General features: G+C 44.2%; 1 protein-coding gene across 5 annotated transcripts in view; it reads left to right on the forward strand.

The window, feature by feature from the left end:
• The window catches only part of LOC105467087 (bromodomain containing 8), a 42,353-nt gene that overhangs the window by 19,667 nt on the left and 2,322 nt on the right, over positions 1-20,364 (forward strand). For 2 of the 5 annotated variants that reach the window (XM_011716455.3, XM_011716456.3), the window contains one exon: positions 1,727-2,091. In XM_011716455.3, coding sequence (XP_011714757.1) covers positions 1,727-1,786 — 60 coding nt within the window. In that variant the 3' untranslated portion in view covers positions 1,787-2,091. Of the gene's footprint in view, positions 1-1,726; positions 2,093-6,990; positions 7,270-8,726; positions 8,991-9,921; positions 10,080-14,742; positions 14,833-15,363; positions 15,433-20,364 lie in introns of those variants that run through there. The other 3 variants (XM_011716454.3, XM_011716458.3, XM_011716457.3) reach the window with 3 other exon arrangements.

A 20,364-nucleotide genomic window follows, 5' to 3' on the forward strand; every position in this document is an offset into this window, starting at 1 on the left:
ATAGGGAAACCATGTCTCTACAAAATTTAAAAACGGCAACAACAAAAAAAAACCCTACTAGCTGTGCAGCAGAGTGGTGCGCACCTGTGGTCCCCAACTACCAGCTACTCAGAAGGCTAAGGTAGGAGCGTCACTTGGGCCCAGGAGGTCAAGGCTGCACTGTTCATACCACTGCACTCCAGCCTGGGTGACAGAACGAGACCTTGTCTCCAAAGAAAAAAAAAATCTCAGTAATAATGACCACTGCGACCGGGTGCGGTAGCTCACACCTGTAGTCCCAGCACTTTGGGAGGCTGAGGTGGGCTGATCACCTGAGGTCGGGAGTTCGAGACCAGCCTGACCAACATGGAAAAACTCTGTCTCTACTAAAAAAAATACAAAATTAGCTGGGTGTGGTGGCACACGCCTGTAATCCCAGCTACTTGGGAGGCTGAGGCAGGAGAATCTCTTGAACCCAGGAGGCAGAGGTTGCCCTGAGCTGAGATCGCACCATTGTACTCCAGCCTGGGCAACAAGAGCGAAACTCTGTCTCATACAAAAAAAAGAAAAAAAAAGAAAGTGACCACTGCATCAGTAGTGGCTGCTGGAATTACAGATAAGCTTAGGAGAGCTAGCCTAAAGACTTTTATTACTTTCCTCCATAAATAACTGGCTCTTACTCTGTGTTGTTCATTATGGGACAGTGAGGTATGATGTAATGGAAGGGCATCAGGCTAGAAAACTACATGGTCTTAAGGTCACTGGATAATCTCTTGGGGCATTGTTTTCCTTGGTGTGTGATGAAGCTAATATAATGAGGTACTTGTCCAGCCTACCTCACAGGGATGTTGTGAGGATAAAATGAGATAATAGATATGAAAGTGGCTGGGAAAAAAAAGAAAAAGCATTATACACATGCAAGATTACCACCTTTTTATTTTCACTGTTGCCTCATGGGCAACTTATGTTCATGGACTCTAAAAATTTTAGAGTCCTTGCATATTAGAAATGTAAAAATGGCCTGGCCCAGCAAAGGTTTCAGTAATTCATCTTGCCTACAGGCTGTACCACAGACAGAACATTATAATCTCCGTTCTTTCTTATTGGCCTACAACAGTGACTCTGGATCCCCCAAGCAAGGCATTTGGCTGGCTATTGCAAGGCTGGTTAATGGGATCTTTTATCTATTGAAGACAGCAAAATATTGCACAAGAGGAAGGAGCTGGGCTGCAGGGAGAGAGCAGCAGATGGAAAGAAGCCTTCTAATTATCCTGATCTCATGGAAAACCACTGTCAGGAGGTGCTAGGGAACTAGTGCCAGGGTCAGTCTGCAGGAAAGGCCTTTCTTATAGGGACCAGCAGTTGGACAGGTATGTTAGTCAAGAACCTCACTACCCATTGCCCATTCTGACTCTCCTACCTTTCTTTTACTCTCCTGTTCCTTTGCACATGATTTGGGCCTGGGTGGGATGACTAATAGTTATTCTGTGGGACCCTAGGTGAATTCCAAGGACCTTTGTGGTGGGCATGAACAAGATACTCCATCCCACATTTCCTCTCATAAACTACCAGGTGTTCTTTAGCCACTCTGTGGGAAGACAGAAATATGCCCCTCATCCCTCTGGATTTTTCTGCTGATTCTCTTCTCCCCTCTCCCCCAAGAAACCAAATCCCCAACTTTTCTGTTGCACCGTCCCTTGTCTCTTGACCAACTCATGCTCCCTTTCTTTCTCTGCCTGTCATCTAGGATGGAGGAACCAGGGGACGCCGCTGTGCCATTGAAGCAGATATGAAGATGAAAAAGTGAAGCCTCAGAGTACCCTCTTTGAGCTGAACCTAAAATAAAAGTAAACAAGATAGAGCTTGGGCTTGTGGGCCCAGTTCCAGAGGCGGAAGTTACAGAAGAGGAGGTACCTGGGCCACACGACATGAGCTGGAAAATCTCTCTTAGAGATTTGGAGTAGCACAATTGCCTGTTTTAGGGCAGAAACCATGGGCTTTGTTAATGTCCTAATGTGTAGCTAGCAGATTATAGCTAGTTTGTATTGTCTTGTCAATTGTACAGACTTTAAAAAAAAAAAAAAAAAACAACCTGTGAAATGTGTGTGTATACAATAAACTGGAAAAAAAAAAAAACTCTAGCCTTTGGCTTGTTTGTGTGTGTGTGTGTATTTGAAACTTGTGGTTTCTTCTGCATAACGATTTCATTTGTGCGAATGAGATTGTTACAGGGGAAAAGTGGTCTTATGAACTGCTTACTGTAGTGTGGGAAGGTAAGTAACCAGAATTGAGTTTATAGTTAATATACCTTCAAGTGTTGCATTGCGCAGGAAAGACTGCCTTATTCAGATTTTCGTGAATGTTTGGGAAAAGTGAGGTTTTCAGAATTCTGTTCATGGCATTGCTTAAAGAAGATTAGAGCATGGACATAGGTAACATTGACCCTTATCTCAGGAACATTTGTCTCAATGCTATCTTTGCAGATGGTATTTCTAGGATAGTGTTACCATTTTTTTTTTTCCTGTTTTTATGGTTAAGGACTCTATAAAGAGTTCTTGGCAGCCGGGCGCAGTGGCTCATGCCTGTTAACCCAGCACTTTGCGAGGCCAAGGCTGGCAGATTACCAGGTCAGGAGTTTGAGACCAGCCTGGCCAATATGGTGAAACTCTGTCTCTACTAAAAATGCAAAAATTATCTGGGCGAGGTGGCGCGTGTCTGTAGTTCCAGCTATTTTGGAGGCTGAGGCAGAAGAAGCGCTTGAACCCAGGAGGTGGAAGTTGCAGTGAGCCGAGATGGCGTCACTGCACTCGAGCCTGGGCGACAGAGCAAGATTCCATCTCAAAAAAAAAAAAATTGCCCAACACTTTGGGAGGCTGAGACGGGAGGATCTCCTGAGCCCAGGAGTTTGAGACCGGCCTGGACAACAAAGTGAGACCCTCTCAAAAAAAAAAAAAAAAAATTAGCCCAGCATGGTGGTGTGCACCTGTAGTCACAGCTACTCAGGAAGCTGAGGCTAGAGGATCTCTTGAGCCATGGAATTTAAAGTTGCAATGACCTATAGTTGCATCACTGCACTCCAGCCTGGGTGAAAGAGCAAGACCCCTTCTCAAATATAGTTCTTAACATTGCTGTTTGAAGGCTAAGCCCAGTTTTAAGAATTACTGAATTTGGCCAGACACCGTGACTCACACTTGTAATCCCAGCACTTTGCCAGGCCAAGACTGGAAGATTACTTGAGCCCAGGAGATCAAGACCAGCCTGGGCAACATAGCACGACCTTGTCTCTACAAATAATAAATCAGCCAGGTGTGGTGGCACGCACCTGTGGTCCCAGCTACATTGGAGGCTGAGGTGGGAGGATCACAACCCTGGCCAGTTGAGGCTGCAGTGAACTGAGATCATGCCACTGCACTCCAGCCTGGGCAACAGAGAAAAAACACCCCAAAATTTAAAATCTCAGTTCTATTCCAACTTCTGTTAATAGCAACATTTTTTATTTTTTAATTAATGAGCGACTACACCTGGCCAACTAAACTTTTTTTTTTTTTTTTTTTTGATTTGGAGATTCGCTCTTGTTGCCCAGGCTGGAGTGCAACGGTGCGAGCTCAGCTCACTGCAACCTCCACCTCCCGGGTTCAAGTGATTCTCCTGCCTCAGCCTCCCGAGTAGCTGGGATCACAGGAATGCACCACCAAGCCCAGCTAATTTTGTATTTTTTTTAGTAGAGACGGAGTTTTTCCATGTTGGTCAGGCTGGTCTCAAACTCCTGATCTCAGGTGATCCACCCGCCTCGGCCTCCCAAAGTGCTGGGATTACAGACGTGAGCCACCGTGCCGGCCAAGATTTTTAAAACTCAATAGTGAAATGAAATAGTGCTGGGCACCGTGGCTCACACCTGTAATCCCAGCACTTTGGGAGGCCGAGGCGGGCGGATCACTTGAGGTCAGTAGTTTGAGACCAGCCCGGCCAACATGGTGAAACCCCATCTCTACTAAAAATACAAAAAATTGGCCGGGCGCGGTGGCTCAAGCCTGTAATCCCAGCACTTTGGGAGGCCGAGGCGGGCGGATCACAAGGTCAGGAGATCGAGACCACAGTGAAACCCCGTCTCTACTAAAAATACAAAAAATTAGCCGGGCGCGGTGGCGGGCGCCTGTAGTCCCAGCTACTCAGGAGGCTGAGGCAGGAGAATGGCGGGAACCCGGGAGGCGGAGCTTGCAGTGAGCCGAGATCGCGCCACTGCACTCCAGCCTGGGCAACAGCGTGAGACTCCGTCTCAAAAAAAAAAAAAAAAAAAAAAAAAATTGGCCAGGCGTGGTGGCGGGCGCCTGTAATCCCAGTTACAGGGGAGCCTGAGGCAGGACAATTGCTTGAGCCTGGGAGGCAGAGGTTGCAGTGACCCAAGATTGAGCTATTGCACTCCAGCCCAGCCACAGAGCAAGACTGCATCTCAAAAGAAAAAAAAAGTTATGAATTTTTTGCTATAAACAGATGGCTATGATGAAAAAATGAGTATTAGATGAATATCACTTTATAACAAAGTAAATATTTAGATAATATGTCACACTGGAGCCTGGTCTAATAGTCAAAGCCTTCTTGAGAAGGGGGTTTGAGAGGATATGATTAGAAGTCACAGATCTTTTTGCCTTTGATAGAACTATATTAGGATGCTAAGGAAGAGAAGATACAGTCTTTGTGAGGTGATGGAAAGGTGTTCAATTAGTCCAGGAATTAGAAAATGAAATTCCTTGTTACATGGACATGTTGTAGACAAGAAAGGAAAATAAAAAATAACATTGTAGTCCCAAAGCAGTCTGCAAACAGGCATGTGATATAAACGCAAGCTCTAAAAGTTGGGAGAAGTGTGTGGAAAAGGTCCATTAAAGGACATATGTTTTGAGTTGGTAGAGAAGGCGATAAATGAGACTAGCAAACCGAATGGAAGGTGTAAGCATCTGATGGGGGTGGTGGGTGGCAATATGGAGACAAATGTAATTAGAACAGGAATTATACTAAGGAATAGGGAGGTGTACATGTGAGTGAAGGGAACAAAATAAGGCTAAATTTATGGAGGACTTTGGCAGATTGAGAAATTTATATTTGGGGTGATAGCTGTTACAAAGCCTTGAGTAGAATAACTATATTTGTTGAGAGCAGATAGGATTAAAGATAGAAAAGCTGACTAGGAGACTATGGCATTTGTTCAGGAAAGGATGGACACTGAGAAAACTTATTGTGGGAGAAAACTGGAAAGAAGACTTGCTTACTGAATATAAGAGAAGGAAGGGTCAAAAAATAATTGTGGGTTCTGTAGACTAAGAAAATGGTGATGGGGCCGGGCGTGGTGGCTCACGCCCGTAATCCCAGCGCTTTGGGAGGCCAAGGCGGGTGGATCACCTGAGGTCAGAAGTTCAAGACCAGCCGGGTCAACATGGAGAAACCCCATCTCTACTAAATATACAAAAATTAGCTGGGCATGGTGGCTCACGCCTGTAATCCCAACACTTTGGGAGGCCAAGGCGGGTGGATTGCCTGAGGTCAGAAGTTCAAGACTAGCCAGGTCAACATAGTGAAACCCCATCTCTACTAAATATACAAAAATTAGCCGGGTGTGGTGGTAGGCACCTGTAATCCCAGCTACTCAGGAGGCTGAGGCAGGAGAATCACTTGAACCCGGAGGCAGAGGTTGTAGTGAGCCGAGATTGCGCCATTACGCTCCAGCCTGGGCAACAAGGATGAAACTTTGTTCCAAAAACAAAACAAAACAATACAAAACAAAACCAAACACAAAACAAAGAAAGAAAATGGTGATGGTGATAAAGAAATTGGGAAGAAGCAGTGATTCTGGAGATAGAGGAAATGTGATTTTTATTTTAGAAATGTTACAGCAGGTAGTAGAGCGTCTAAAGGGAATTGACTTTTGGATGCATGGAGAAATGAGACCAGAATTCATATAAGTAAAGGTGGAGAGATTTGGGAGCCACCTAAATGGAGGTCAAAGTTGAAACTTCAAAGTATATATACATTTTTTAAAAACACATTAATAAGAAAGCGGAGGACCAAGCAGGAACATAGAAGGTAGGGATTTATTGAAAGTTGTAAAAAGGAGAGGACAAAGAAAGATGTAAGAAAACAAAGATAGTGGTGTAATGAGAGCAAGGGAAGATATATTTCAAGCTTGATGTTTCTCAGTACCAAGTTGGATATGACCAGAAGGATGCCAAAGGCAATCCTAAAGTGTGTTTTGAAGATTTAATGGTTCATAGGTTAAAAATGTTTATACGCTGAGAAAATATCCCCTGCCCCCTCAATTTGTTTGCCTTATGGTTTAGTTATGAATGATTTGGGCTAGAGGAAAATAATTGAGCTAGCTATGCTCCAGTTCTTTCCCTTCTTTTTTTTTTTTTTTTTTTTTTTTTGAGACGGAGTCTCACTGTGTCTCCCAGGCTGGAGTGCAGTGGCATGATCTCGGCTCACTGCAAGCTCCGCCTCCCGGGTTCACGCCATTCTCCCGCCTCAGCCTCCCAAGTAGCTGAGACTACAGGCGCCCGCCACCACGCCCGGCTAGTTTTTTGTATTTTTAGTAGAGACGGGGTTTCACCATGTTAGCCAGGATAGTCTCTATCTCCTGACCTCGTGATCCACCCGCCTCGGCCTCCCAAAGTGCTGGGATTACAGGCTTGAGCCACCGCGCCCGGCCGTTCTTTCCCTTGTTTTGGTGTATGAGGAATTCCAAGTAAAAATAATTATTAGGTAATACTAATATCTCTATTATACTGTATTGTATGGTGTAATATCTCTGTTATACTGACATAGGGCTTTTCCTTCTTCCCGAAGACAAATATAATTTCATGTCTCCCTTCAGCAAGATTTCAATTCTTCCTAATGATGAATACTTGAATACAAATAAATTTCTGGCCCCTTATTTTTCTACTGAACTCGGGAGATGGAGATGCCTCAGGAATATTAATTTGAATGAATTTAATGCATTTTTTTCCTGTGTATTTACAGATGGGACATAAGTGGGTTTGGTTGGATTCTGAACAAGATTATCCCAATGACTCTGAGTTGAGCAATGAATGCAGGTCCCTCTTCAGCTCATGGGACTCCAGTCTGGATCTTGATGTGGGCAGCTGGAGGGAAACTGAGGATCCAGAGGCTGAGGAACTAGAGGAAAGCAGCCCAGGGAGAGAACCTAGTGAACTGCTTGTTGGGGACGGAGGCAGTGAGGAATCTCAGGAAGCAGCAAAGAAAGTCAGCCACCAGAACCTCCTCCACTTTCTCTCTGAGGTAACAGTGAGCTCTTATTTCCAAAGCTGGAAGAGCCTCAACTTTCTAAGAGAATGCTTATCCTTACGTGCTTCTACCACTCTTAACATTGTTTACTAAAATATAAGCTCCACAATGGCAGGGATTAAGTTCATTGCTATGTCCTCAGCACTTGGTGCTGATACAGAATATGCACCAAATACATGCTTTTGGGGCCGGGTGCAGTGGCTCACACCTGTAATCCCAGCATTTTTGGAGGCTGAGGCCAGTGGATCACTTGAGGTCGGGGGTTCGAGACCAGCCTGGCCAACATGGTGAAACCCCGTCTCTACTAAAAATACAAAAATGGCCAGGTGCAGTGGCTCACGCCTGTAATCCCAGCACTTTGGGAGGCTGAGGCGGGCAGATCACTTGAGGTCAGGAGTTCGAGACCAGCCTGGCCAACATGGTGAAACCCCATCTCTACTAAAAATACAAACAATTAGCCGGGTGTAGTGGCGGGCACCTATAATCCCAGCTGCTTAGGAGGCTGAGGCAGGAGAATCACTTGAACCTGGGAGGCGGAGGTTGCAATGAGCTGAGGTCATACCATTGCACTCCAGCCTGGGCAACAGAGTGAAACTCTGTCTCTAAATAAATAAATTTAAAAAAATAAAAATACAAAAATTAGCCAGACGTGGTGGCATGTGCCTGTAATCCCAGCTACCCAGGAGGCTGAGGCAGGAGAATCACTTGAACCCAGGAGGCGGAGGTTGCAGTGAGCCGAGATTGTGCCATTGGACTCCAGCCTGGGTAACAGAGCAAGACTCCGTCTCAAAAATAAAAAATAAAAAATAAAAAAATACATGCTTTTTGACTGAATTTCTAATACCTCAGTCATTAGGGGCCTGGATCATAAGGACTGCTTAATAAGTATCCTTGTAATTCATGCTTTTGGAGTTGTGGGAAGTTATACTTGCCCAAATTTTCCTTGAAGCTTAAAATGCTGTGACTTTAAGGTAGTATTTTTAAGTGTCATTACCTTGGTTAAGGGCTGGGGACCAGAAATAAACAGAATTGGAAAGAGAGTTATATGTATACTGTTACTGAACACATTTAGGAGAACCTAGATCAAGATCAGCAAGCATCCATTTCAGATTGCTACTTCTCTCTACAAGTGTCTGTGGTAGACAAAATTTTCAACACTTTATTCTGGACAGCCACTCCCAATTGATCAGAGTTGACACTTGAGATGAAAAATTAGAACATAAACTCCTGGAAGAGGCAAGAACCATATCTTTCTTGTTCATTGTAGTGTCCCCACCAACCAGCCCAGTGCCTGTGTATATATTTGCAGATTTTAGATGATTACATTAATTAAACTATTTTGTCCTCTCAGACTTAGTCACTGTGATAGTGTTAGCATGTGGCATTGTTGATATGTGGATGATGATTTTCATTGGTGTTCCTGTGCATCTAATAATAAACTTTGATTGCAGGTAGCTTATTTAATGGAGCCCTTGTGCATTAGCAGCAACGAATCAAGTGAAGGCTGCTGCCCTCCATCTGGTACCAGACAAGAAGGAAGGGAAATTAAAGCTAGCGAAGGAGAAAGGGAGCTCTGCAGAGAGACTGAAGAGCTTTCAGCCAAAGGAGACCCCTTAGTAGCTGAAAAGCCACTGGGAGAAAATGGAAAGCCACAGGTGGCTTCAGCTCCCTCCATTATTTGTGCAGTTCAGGGACTACTCACAGAGAGTGAAGAGGTAAGAAAGTAACTTAAATCAGCTGTCTTGCTGGTCTTCTGCCTAGGGAAGTAGAACAGAGTGGTTAGAGCACATAGGCTAACTCCAGAAAGTTAAACTACCTGGATCCAAATCCTGGATTGAGCACCAGTTTTAGCTGTGTTACCTTAAGCATGTTAGTGAACATTTTAGAACTTCAGTTTTCTCTGCAGAAATGCAATAATAGCACCCTATTTTGTGGGTTTGCTGTGAGGTTTAAATGAGATAATTCATGAAAAGCACTTAGCACAGTGCCTGGCTTATAGTAAGCAATAAGTAAAATTTAGAATACCATCATCATTATTATCTGGCAGGCAGGGTGCAGTGGCTCATGCCTGTAATCTCAGTGCTTTGGGAGGCTGAGGCAGGAGAATCTCTTGAGTCAGGAGTTTGAGACCAGTCTGGGCAATACAGGGAGACACCATCTCTACAAAAACACAAAAAACAAATTAGCCAGGTATGGTGGCATGTACCTGTAGTTCCAGCTACTTGGGAGTCTCAGGGGGAGCGCAGGAGTTCAAGGCTGCAGTGAGCCATGATGATGCCACTGCACTCCAGCCGGGGCAACAGAGTGAGACCCTGTCTCAAAAAAAAAAAAAAAAATTATCTGGCCAGCTAGAGTAGTTAACTCCAGGGCCACAGGTGATCATGATGGTTTTTAAAGAATCCAATGAGAATTGGGCAAATAATGCTTTTCCATTTTGGTGGAGGTGAGTGGCACAGAGTCAAAGTCCTCCAGCAAGACTGTTACCAAGAACTCATTGACTTAGGTCTAGTTAAGTCAGCTTTCTTTAATTTCTTTTGCAGCTTTATATAATTGACCTCTTCTCACCTTACGGGCAGCCTTCATTTAAAAATTACTGTGCAGAAAGTAAATCTCCTTCTAAAGTTTCCTGTTTCCTGGCATTCCTAGGGGGAGGCTCAGCAAGAATCCAAAAGGGAGAACCAGGGTGAAGTATACGTGTCAGAGACGGAAGACCAGCCCCCTTCAGGCGAGTGTGATGACGCCTTTAACATTAAGGAGACTCCCTTGGTGGATACACTTTTCAGCCACGCTACCTCCACAAAGCTGTAAGCCTAGACTTTCATACAAATTTGTTAAGATTCATACTTCTGTTTATGCATATTTGAATCATGAAATGGATTACTTTTATAAGTTAAAGAAAATTACAGTTGGAAAACACAAAAATATAATTAATTAAGTATAATTTTTAACATCACATAAATAGAAGTCTATATGCTCTCCTGTTATAAAACAAATCTGTTTCATCAATATTAGGACTGTCTTTCAAGGCAAGGTGTGGTGGCTCACACCTGTAATTCCAGCACTTTGGGAGGCCAAGGCAGGAGGATCCCTTGATCCCAGGACTTTGAGACCAGCCTGGGCAACATAGGGAGACCCTGCCTCTACAAAATAAAAATTTAAAAAAAATTAGCCAGGTATGGTGTCACTTGCCTATAGTCTCAGCTACTCTGGAAGCTGAGGTGGGAGGATCGCTTGAGCCCAGGAGGTCAAGGCTGCAGTGAGCCATGATTGTGCCACTGTACTCTAGCCTAATCTGTATCACTCCAGCCTGGGTGATGGAGCTAATGTTGTACAAACTATGCCTAATATACAAACTATGATGCTTTTTTTCTTTTTTTTGAGACGGAGTCTCGCTCTGTCGCCCAGGCTGGAGTGCAGTGGCCGGATCTCAGCTCACTGCAAGCTCTGCCTCCCGGGTTCACGCCATTCTCCTGCCTCAGCATCCCAAATAGCTGGGACTACAGGCGCCTGCCACCTCGCCTGGCTAGTTTTTTGTATTTTTTTAGTAGAGACAGGGTTTCACCGTGTTAGCCAGGATGGTCTCGATCTCCTGACCTCGTGATCCGCCCGTCTCGGCCTCCCAAAGTGCTGGGATTACAGGCTTGAGCCACCGTGCCCGGCCGCTTTTTTTCTTTAATAGAGACAGGGTCTAACTCCATCACCCAGGCTGGAGTGCAATGGGCACGATCATGACTCACTGCAGCTTGACTTCCCGAACTCAAGGGATCCTCCTACCTCAGGCTTCCAAGTAGCTGGGAATACGGGCATGGGCCACCACACCCAGCTGATTTTTTATTTTTTATTTTATTTTATTTTATTTTATTATTATTATTATTTTTTTGAGATGGAGTCTCACTCTGTCGCCCAGGCTGGAGTGCAGTGGCCGGATCTCAGCTCACTGCAAGCTCCGCCTCCTGGGTTTATGCCATTTTCCTGCCTCAGCCTCCCGAGTAGCTGGGACTACAGGCGCCCGCCACCTCGCCTGGCTAGTTTTTTGTATTTTTTAGTAGAGATGGGGTTTCACCGTGTTAGCCAGGATGGTCTCGATCTCCTGACCTCGTGATCCGCCCTTCTCAGCCTCCCAAAGTGCTGGGATTACAGGCTTGAGCCACCGCGCCCGGCCGATTTTTTATTTTTTGTAGAGACAGGGCCAGCCTTGCTATATTGCACAGGCTTGTCTTGAACTCCTGGTTTCAAGTGATCCTCCTACCTCAGCCTCCTAAAGTGTTGGCATTACAGGCATGAGCCACTGTGCCTGGCCCAAGCTATACCTCTTTTTAAAAATATTAAAATAGCTTTTATGAACTTGAAATGGAAAATTATTTTGATGTAGGAGACAAGGGAGAGGCTTTAAAAAAATTTTTTTTAAAGAAAAAATTAGGCCAGGCACAGTGGCTCACACCTGTAATCTCAGCACTTTGGGAGGCTGATGCAGGAGGATTGCTTGAGCTCAGGATTTTGAGACTAGCCTGGGCAACATGGTGAAACCTCATCTTTACAAAAAATAAACAAAATTTACTGGGTGTAGGGGCATGCACCTGTAGTCCCAGCTACACAGGAGGCCAAGGCAGGAGGATTGCTTGAACTTGGGAAGTGAAGGTTACAGTGAGCTATGATCATGTCACTACACAGCCTGGGTGACAGAGCAAGACCCTGTCTCAAAAAACAAAACAAGAAAAAAAAGAAGGCCGGGCACGGTGGCTCAAGCCTGTAATCCTAGCACTTTGGGAGGCCGAGGCGGGTGGATCACGAGGTCAGGAGATCAAGACCATATTGGCTAACATGGTGAAACCCCATCTCTACTAAAAATACAAAAAATTAGCTGTGCATGGTGGTGGGCGCCTGTAGTCCCAGCTATTCGGGAGGCTGAGGCAGGAGGATGGTGTGAACCTGGGAGGCAGAGCTTGCAGTGAGGCGAGATCACGCCACTGCACTCCAGCCTGGGCAACAGAGCAAGACTCCGTCTCAAAAAAAAAAAAGAAAAGAAAAAAATTATTTTGAAGTTTGTGATCTTTGTTTCTTTTTCACGTCTCTTAGGGGATTGTTTATGTCAAGCTTGTCTAATCCCTAGCCTGCAGCCCAGGACAGCTTTGAATAGGGCCAAACACAAATTCTTAAAACATTATGAGATTTATGCATTGACTTTTTTTTTCTTTTCTTTTCTTTTCCAGCTCATCAGCTATTGTTAGTGTATTTTAGGTGTGGTCCAAGACAATTCTTCTTCTTCCAGTGTAGCCCAGGGAAGCCAAAAGATTGGACACTCTGGTTTATATAATTGTCTCATCTTTGTATAGATAATTATAGGACTAAAGAACACATTTTCAAATCTTAATGGGGGGCTGTTCTTTTTAACAGGAAACCAAAGAAAAATTAATTTTTTTTTTTTTTTGAGGTAGGATCTCACTCTGTTGCCCAAGTTAGAGTGCAATGGTGTGATCTTGGCTCACTTCAGCCTACGCCTTCTGGGCTCAGGTGATCTCACCTCAGCCTCATGAATAGCTGGGAACACAGGTGTGCACCACCACACCCAGCTGATTTTTTTGTATTTTTGTTAGAGACGGGGTTTCGTCATATTGCCCAGACTGGTCTTGTACTCCTGGACTCAAGCGATCCCCTACCTAGGCCTCCCAAAGTCCTGGGATTATAAGAATGAACCACTGCATCTGGCATGAAGTGAATTACATTTTAAAGCAGAAAAACAAAGTTGTATTTATCTGTGACTCCTGGCCTCAAGTGATTCTCTTGCCTCAGCCTTTCAAAGTGCTGAGATTATAGGCATGAGCCACTATGCCCAGCAAAGTTATTTTTGTTATGGTAATAAATAAATTGTTCTTTTTCCGGCCTGTGTCAGATCCATCTGTTGAGAGAATATAGTATGAACTGTTTTTTTTTTTTTCTTCAGTGTATTTCAGATCCACCTAGTTGTCTCTGATAAGGCAAAACTAGTAATTATTCTAGCGTTTTTTTGTCTAAGATATACAGCTGAACCAGGCATATATATATATATAATTTTTTTTTAAACAGCAGATTTCTTTTTTTTTTCTCATAGAGACAGGGTCTTGCTTTGTTGCCCAGGCTGGGTCTTGAACTCCTGGCTTCAAGTAGTCCCACCTCAGCCTCCCAAAGTGCTGGGATTATAGGCCTGAGCCACTGTGCCCAGCCTAGATTTCAATTTTTGGTACACAAATAGGATACCGTTTAAAATGTAGATTGGTGAGGAATGCCTTCATTTGCTTTTCTATAACTCCTTAAGTATGAGCAATAGCGTGCTAAGATGACATATGTGACTGTACAAACAGCAGGAAATCTACAATCTGAGACTTTTTTTTTTTTTTTTTTTTTGAGACAGAGTCTCACTCTGTCACCCAGGCTGGAGTGCAGTGGCGCGATCTTGGCTCACTGCAAGCTCCACCTCCTGGGTTCACGCCATTCTCCTGCCTTAGCCTCCCAAGTAGCTAGGACTACAGGCACCCGCCACCATGCCCGGTTAAGTTTTCTTTGTATTTTTAGTAGAAATGGGGTTTCATCATGTTAGCCAGGATGGTCTCAATCTCCTGATCTCATGATCCGCCCACCTTGGCCTCCCAAAGTGCTGGGATTACAGGTATGAGCCACTGCACTGGGCCCAATCTGAGACATTTTATCTTATGGCAGTTCACAGTCTTGGATGGTAAATTCCACATTCTTACCTTAGAATTTAGATTAAATATGAAATCTTTATTAGGAAGCAGTAGATATCCAGCCTGGGCAACATAGTAGGACTTTGTCTCTACAACAAATACAGAAATTAGTTGCAGGGTGTGGTGGCATGTGCCTGGAGTCCCAGCTACTTGGGAGGCTGAGGCAGGAGGATCGCTTGAACCCAGCAGGTTGAGGCTGCAGTGAGCCATGATCACACTACTGCACTTCAGCCTTGGCAACAGAGCAAGACCCTGTCTCAAAAAAAAAAAAAAAAATTGGCTGGGCATGGTGGTTCATGCCTGTAATCCCGGCACTTTGGGAGGCTGAGGCAGATGGATCACTTGAGGCCAGGAGTTTGAGCCCAGCCTGGCCAACATGGCAAAACCCTGACTCTATGGAAAATATGAAAATTAGTTGCACTTTTAGTCCCAGCTACTTGGGAGGCTGAGGCAGGAGAATTGCTTGAACCCGGGAGGCAGAGGTTGCAGTGAGCTGAGATCATGCCACTGCACTCCAGCCTGGGCAACAGAGCAAGACTCTGTCTCAGAAAAATAAAATTATAAAATTAAAAGAGAAAGCAATAGATATTAATAACTAACTCTGCTTGGCCAGATAACTTAAGGGGAGATAAAAAGCTTCAGGTATTAATTAGGAGCATGTCTTAAGAAAACCTCATTACCCACCTGGGGGAGACAGAATATTATTTGTGACGTTACTGTCTCTTTTCTTCATATTTTATCCCCATAGGCCTGATCTAAGCCAGGATGACCCAGTTCAGGATCATTTGCTATTTAAGAAGACTCTCCTGCCAGTCTGGAAGATGATTGCCAGTCACAGGTAGGTCTCCAAAGTGGTAATAGGATTATGTTCAGAACTGAAGTAGTAATACATATTGGGGTTTAAGCATAAAAGGAGATATGTTCATCCCTCAAATGAGACATAGTTGAAAGGCAGATTCTGTATCTAAGCCTGATTTATCCCAAAGTACCCACAGCTGCTTTCACAAGTCTGTACAGGAAATAGTTGCTGTGCCATTTGAATTGCCTCTAGAAAGTGGCTCCTATTACATAACATTTATATTTAAAATGCATATTCTTTTCAATCTGGTGGATTCTCTTTTTTCACAGAGACAGTGCCTCGGGAACTCTGAACAAATTTCTGAGCCCTAGATCAATATATTGTAATAATATATATTTTATAGTTTTTTTTTTTTTAACTCTCTGGCAAGGGGGAACAAATAGATTTTTTCCGAATGGTGATCATAGTCTGCATTCTCCTAAAGGAAGTGTACTAAGAACTGAGCTACTCTTCTCGTTTACAATGCCTTGCTAGGGTTTCTTTACCCTCTCTGGGTTTGTCCCTTAACAGGTTCAGCAGTCCATTTCTGAAGCCTGTGTCAGAAAGGCAGGCCCCAGGGTACAATGATGTGGTAAAAAGGTCAGTGATAAAGGGGTAAAGAAAGGTTGGTTGCTTTTATATCTGCGTTTTCATTTTTTATTTCCCATCTGTTATTTTTATTACTTACAAACTCAAGATATGTTTCATAGCCAAACAAGTTTATGAAGTTATGATGAGCTCAGTATCATATCTTCATTTAAGAAGGAATGCAGGAAACAAAAGGATGATACAGGCTTTTTATTTTGTACTATTCACTTTTAAGTAACATGATCCATTCTCTCTCTCTCTCTCTCTCTCTCTATATATATATATATTTTAACAGGGTCTCACTCTGTTGCCAAGCTGGAGTGCAGTGGTACAGTCTTGGCTCACTGCAACATCCGCTTCCCAGGCTCAAGCGATTCTCCAGCCTCAGCCTCCCAAGTAGCTAAAACTATAAGCATGAGCCACCAGGTCCCGCTAATATTTGTATTTTTTGTAGAAACGGAACTTTGCCATGTTGCCCAGACTGGTCTTGAATTCCTGAGCTCAAGCATTCTGCCTGCCTAGGGCTTCCAAAGTGCTGGGATTACAGGTGTGAGCCTTGGTGCCCAGCCTGCTCATTAATTATAATCTTAAATTAGCCTTTGGTTGTTTCTGACACTATTCTTTTGGAGCCAAACTTTAAAAGGAACTCTGTATTTATTCAGTTAGTTAGTTATAGGTATACTAAGGCACAGATGTCAATCCAAATGGAAGTTATGCACATTGGTTGACTGTAGTACTGTGTCCGGAATTGGTTCCTTCTGGTGGGTTCTTGGCCTCGCTGACTTCAAGAATGAAGCCACAGACCCCTCACGGTGTTACAGTTCTTAAAGATGGTGTGTCTGGAGTTTGTTCCTTCAGATGTTCAGATGTGTCCAGAGTTTCTTCCTCCCAGTGGGTTCGTGGTCTTGGTGACTTCAGGAGTGAAGCCACAGACCTTCACAGTGAGTGTTAAAGCTCTTAAAGGTGGCACATCTGGAGTTGTTTGTTCTTCCTAGTGGGTTCATGGTCTGGCTGGCTTCAGGAGCCAAGCTGCAGATCTTCACGGTGAGTGTTACAGCTCATAAAGACAGTGCAGACCCAAAGAGTGAGCAGCGGCAAAAATTAATGCAAAGAGTTAAAGAACAAAAGTTTTCCACCATGGAAGGGGACCCTACCAGGTTGAAAGAGCTGGCTCGGGTGGCCAGCTTTTATTCCCTCATTTGGCCCTGCCCACATCCTACTGATTGGTCCATTTTACAGAGTGCTGATTGGTCCATTTTACAGAGTGCTGATTGGTCCGTTTTTACAGAGTGCTGATTGGTGCATTTACAAACCTTTAGCTAGATACAGAGCACCGATTGGTGCGTTTTTACAGAGTGCTGATTGGTGCATTTACAAACCTTCAGCTAGACACAGAACACTGATTGGTGTGTTTACAGTCCTTTAGCTAGACAGAAAAGTTCTCCAAGTCCCCACCTGACCCAGAAGGCCAGCTGGCTTCACCTCTCAGTATTTTGGGATTTTATTTTTATTTTTTATTTAACTTTTTTTTTTTTGCCAGGCATGGTGGCTCACGCCTGTAATCCCAGCACTTTGGGAGGCTGAGGTGGGCAGATCACGAGGTCAGGAGATCAAGACCATCCTGGCTAACATGGTGAAACCCCATCTCCACTAAAAAATACAAAAAAAAAAAAAATTAGCTGGGTGTGGTGGTAGGTGACTGTAGTCCCAGCTACTTGGGAGGCTGAGGCAGGAGAATAGTGTGAACCTGGGAGGCAGAGCTTGCAGTGAACCGAGATCATGCCACTGCACTCCAGCCTGGGCAACAAAGCAAGACTCCGTCTCAAAATAAATAAATTAAAAAAATTGGCCGGGCGCAGTGGCTCAAGCCTGTAATCCCAGCACTTTGGGAGGCCGAGATGGGCGGATCACGAGGTCAGGAGATCGAGACCATCCTGGCTAACATGGTGAAACCCCGTCTCTACTAAAAAAATACAAAAAAAAAAAAAAAAAACTAGCCGGGCGCGGTGGCGGGCGCCTGTAGTCCCAGCTACTCCAGAGGCTGAGGCAGGAGAATGGCCTGAACCCGGGAGGCGGAGCTTGCAGTGAGCTGAGATCTGGCCACTGCACTCCAGCCTGGGCGGCAGAGCGAGACTCCGTCTCAAAAAAAAAAAAAAAAAAAAAATTGAGACAGGGTCTCTGTTGCTGAAGTGCAGTGGTGCAATCATGGCTCACTGCAGCCTTGACTTCCTGGGCTCAAGCAATCTTCCCACTTCAGTCTCCTGAATAGCTGGGGCTACAGGCATGTGCTACTGCACTTAGCTAATTTTAAAATTTATTATTTTTTAAATTTTTACTTATTATTTTTTGAGACAGGTCTCACTCTGTCGCTCAGGCTGGAGTGCAGTGGCACATTTCATGGATAACTTAGCCTCAACTGCCCAGGCTCAAGCAATCCTTCCACCTCAGCCTCCCTAATAGCTGGGTCTAGAGGTGTGTGCCACCATGCTCAGCTAATTTTTGTATTTTTTTGTAGACATAGAGTTTTACCATGGTGCCCAGGCTTGTCTCAGACTCCTGGGCTCATGCAATTCACCCACCTCAGCCTCCCAAAGTGCTGGGATTACAGGTGTGAGCCACTGTGCCTGGCCTGATTTTTTTATTGTAATAAAATTTTTTCTTTGTTTGAAATGTTATTATTTTTCTTCAGAATGTCACTAAGGAGGAATTTTTTAATTTTTTGTAGATATGGGGTCTCACTATATTGCCCAGGTTGGTCTTAAATTCCTAGTCTCAAATGATCCTTCCACCTTGGCCTTCCAAAATGCTGGGATTATAGGCAGGTAATCCCAGCCTATTTTGCATTTTTTATTTTCTTTTGAGACAGAGTCTTGCTCTGTCACCAGACTGGAGTGCAATGATGAGATCTCGGCTTACTGCAACCTCTGCCTCCCGAGTTCAAGCAATTCTCCTGCCTCAACCTCCCGAGTAGCTGGAACTACAGGCGTGCGCTACCACGCCCAGCTAATTTTTGTATTTTTAGTAGAGATGGGGTTTCACCATGTTGGCCAGGATGGTCTCAATCTCTTAACCTCATGATCCTCCTGCCTCTGTCTCCCAAAGTGCTGGGATTACAGGTGTGAGCCACCATGCTTGGCCTATTTTGGATTTTTATAGCATAGGTCATCTAAAATGCTGTCATAAACCTGTATGGTAATAGAGTGTAAAAGTTCATGATAGGACCTTTGGAGAGTCACTTGTCTGTGCTGCTATAGTACAATACCACAGGCTGGATAATTTATAAAAAATAGAAACCTATTTCTCTTTGTTTTGGTTCTGGAGTCTGGGAAGTCCAAGATCAAGGCACTGGTAGTTTTGGTGTGTGAGGTGGGTTACTCTCTGCTTCTAAGGTGATGCCTTGTTGTTGTATTCTGCAGAGGGGACAAACACTGTATCCTCACATGGCAGAAGGGACAGAAGGGTAAGAGGGCACTCTCTTTGATATGGAGCCCTTTTATAAGGATGCTAATCCCATTCATGAAGGCAGAGTACTCATGAGTTAATTACCTCCCAGAGGCCCCACCTCTTAATACTGTTGCACTTGGGATTAAGTTTCAGTATGAATTCCAGAGGGGATACCATCATTCAAACAGCAGAGACAGAATGATACCATCATTCAAACAGCAGAGATAAACTTCTTTAGGTATGAGGAAACTAAAGCTCAGAGGTGCTTGGTCATGACTTGCTCGTGATCAACCAACAGTTAATAGCAGAGCTAGAACTAAGCTCCAGATTCTTACCTGCAGTTCAGTCTTCTTTCTACACTGCTGTGCCTTCTCTTATATATCTACTTTCTGTGTTTCATTAATATTGTTTTAATATTCACTTGATCCTTTTTTCATCTCCATGAAAGGAGAAAAAATTATTCTTAGCTTTTTATTTGTGCAGTAAGAGAAGTAGATTAAATAATATATGACTGTACATTGTAAACAGCAAATAACTACTGTGTGATAAACTTATCATTGGTGCTGTTTACAACTTTGGTACCTGGGGCCAGCACTGCTCCTCTGATCGTATAGTGGCTTGACCTGTGGGCTCTGGAGTCGGGCTGCCTCTGAATTGGAATTTAGGCTGTGTGCCTTTCAGTGAGTACTTAACCTCTTTAGATTTCAATTTCTTCATCTGTCAAATGGAGATAATAAGGCCAGGGGCGGTGGTTCATGCTTTGGGGTAATCCCAGCACTATGGGAGGCCAAGGAAGGTGGATCACCTGAGGTCAGGAGTTCGAGACTAGCCTGACCAACATGGTGAAACCCTGTCTCTACTAAAAATACAAATATTATGGCCGGGCGTGGTGGCTCACAATTGTAATCTCAGCACTTTGGGAGGTCTAGGTGGGCGGATCACGAGGTCAGGAGATTGAGACCATGGTGAAATCCCATCTCTACTAAAAATACAAAAAATTAGCCGGGCGTGGTGTTGGGCGCCTGTAGTCCCAGCTACTTTGGAGGCTGAGGCAGGAGAATGGCATGAACCCGGGAGGCAGAGCTTACAGTGAGCTGAGATCGTGCCACTGCACTCCAGCCTGGGAGAGAGAGCAAGACTCCGTCTCAAAAAAAAGCAACAACAACAACAAAAAAACCAAGAATTAGCTGGGCATGGTGGCGCACACCTGTAATCCCAGTTATTCTGGAGGCTGAGGCAGGGGAATCGCTTGAACCTGGGAGGCAGAGGTTGCAGTGAGCTGAGATTGCTCCATTGCAATGGAGCAACCAGAGTGAAACTCCGACTTTAAAAAAAAGTGCAACAAGAGTGCAACTCTGACTTAAAAAAAAAAAAAAAAAGGAGATATTAATGATACCTACCTTACAGGTTTATTGAGAGGATTGAGTTAGTATAGAAATACAGTGTTTGGCCTATTGTAAACAGGCAAATATTAACTGCTGTTGCTATTTTATTATCTGA

The sequence above is a fragment of the Macaca nemestrina genome, chromosome 6 (genome assembly GCF_043159975.1).
Source record: "Macaca nemestrina isolate mMacNem1 chromosome 6, mMacNem.hap1, whole genome shotgun sequence".
Lineage (NCBI taxonomy): Eukaryota > Metazoa > Chordata > Mammalia > Primates > Cercopithecidae > Macaca > Macaca nemestrina.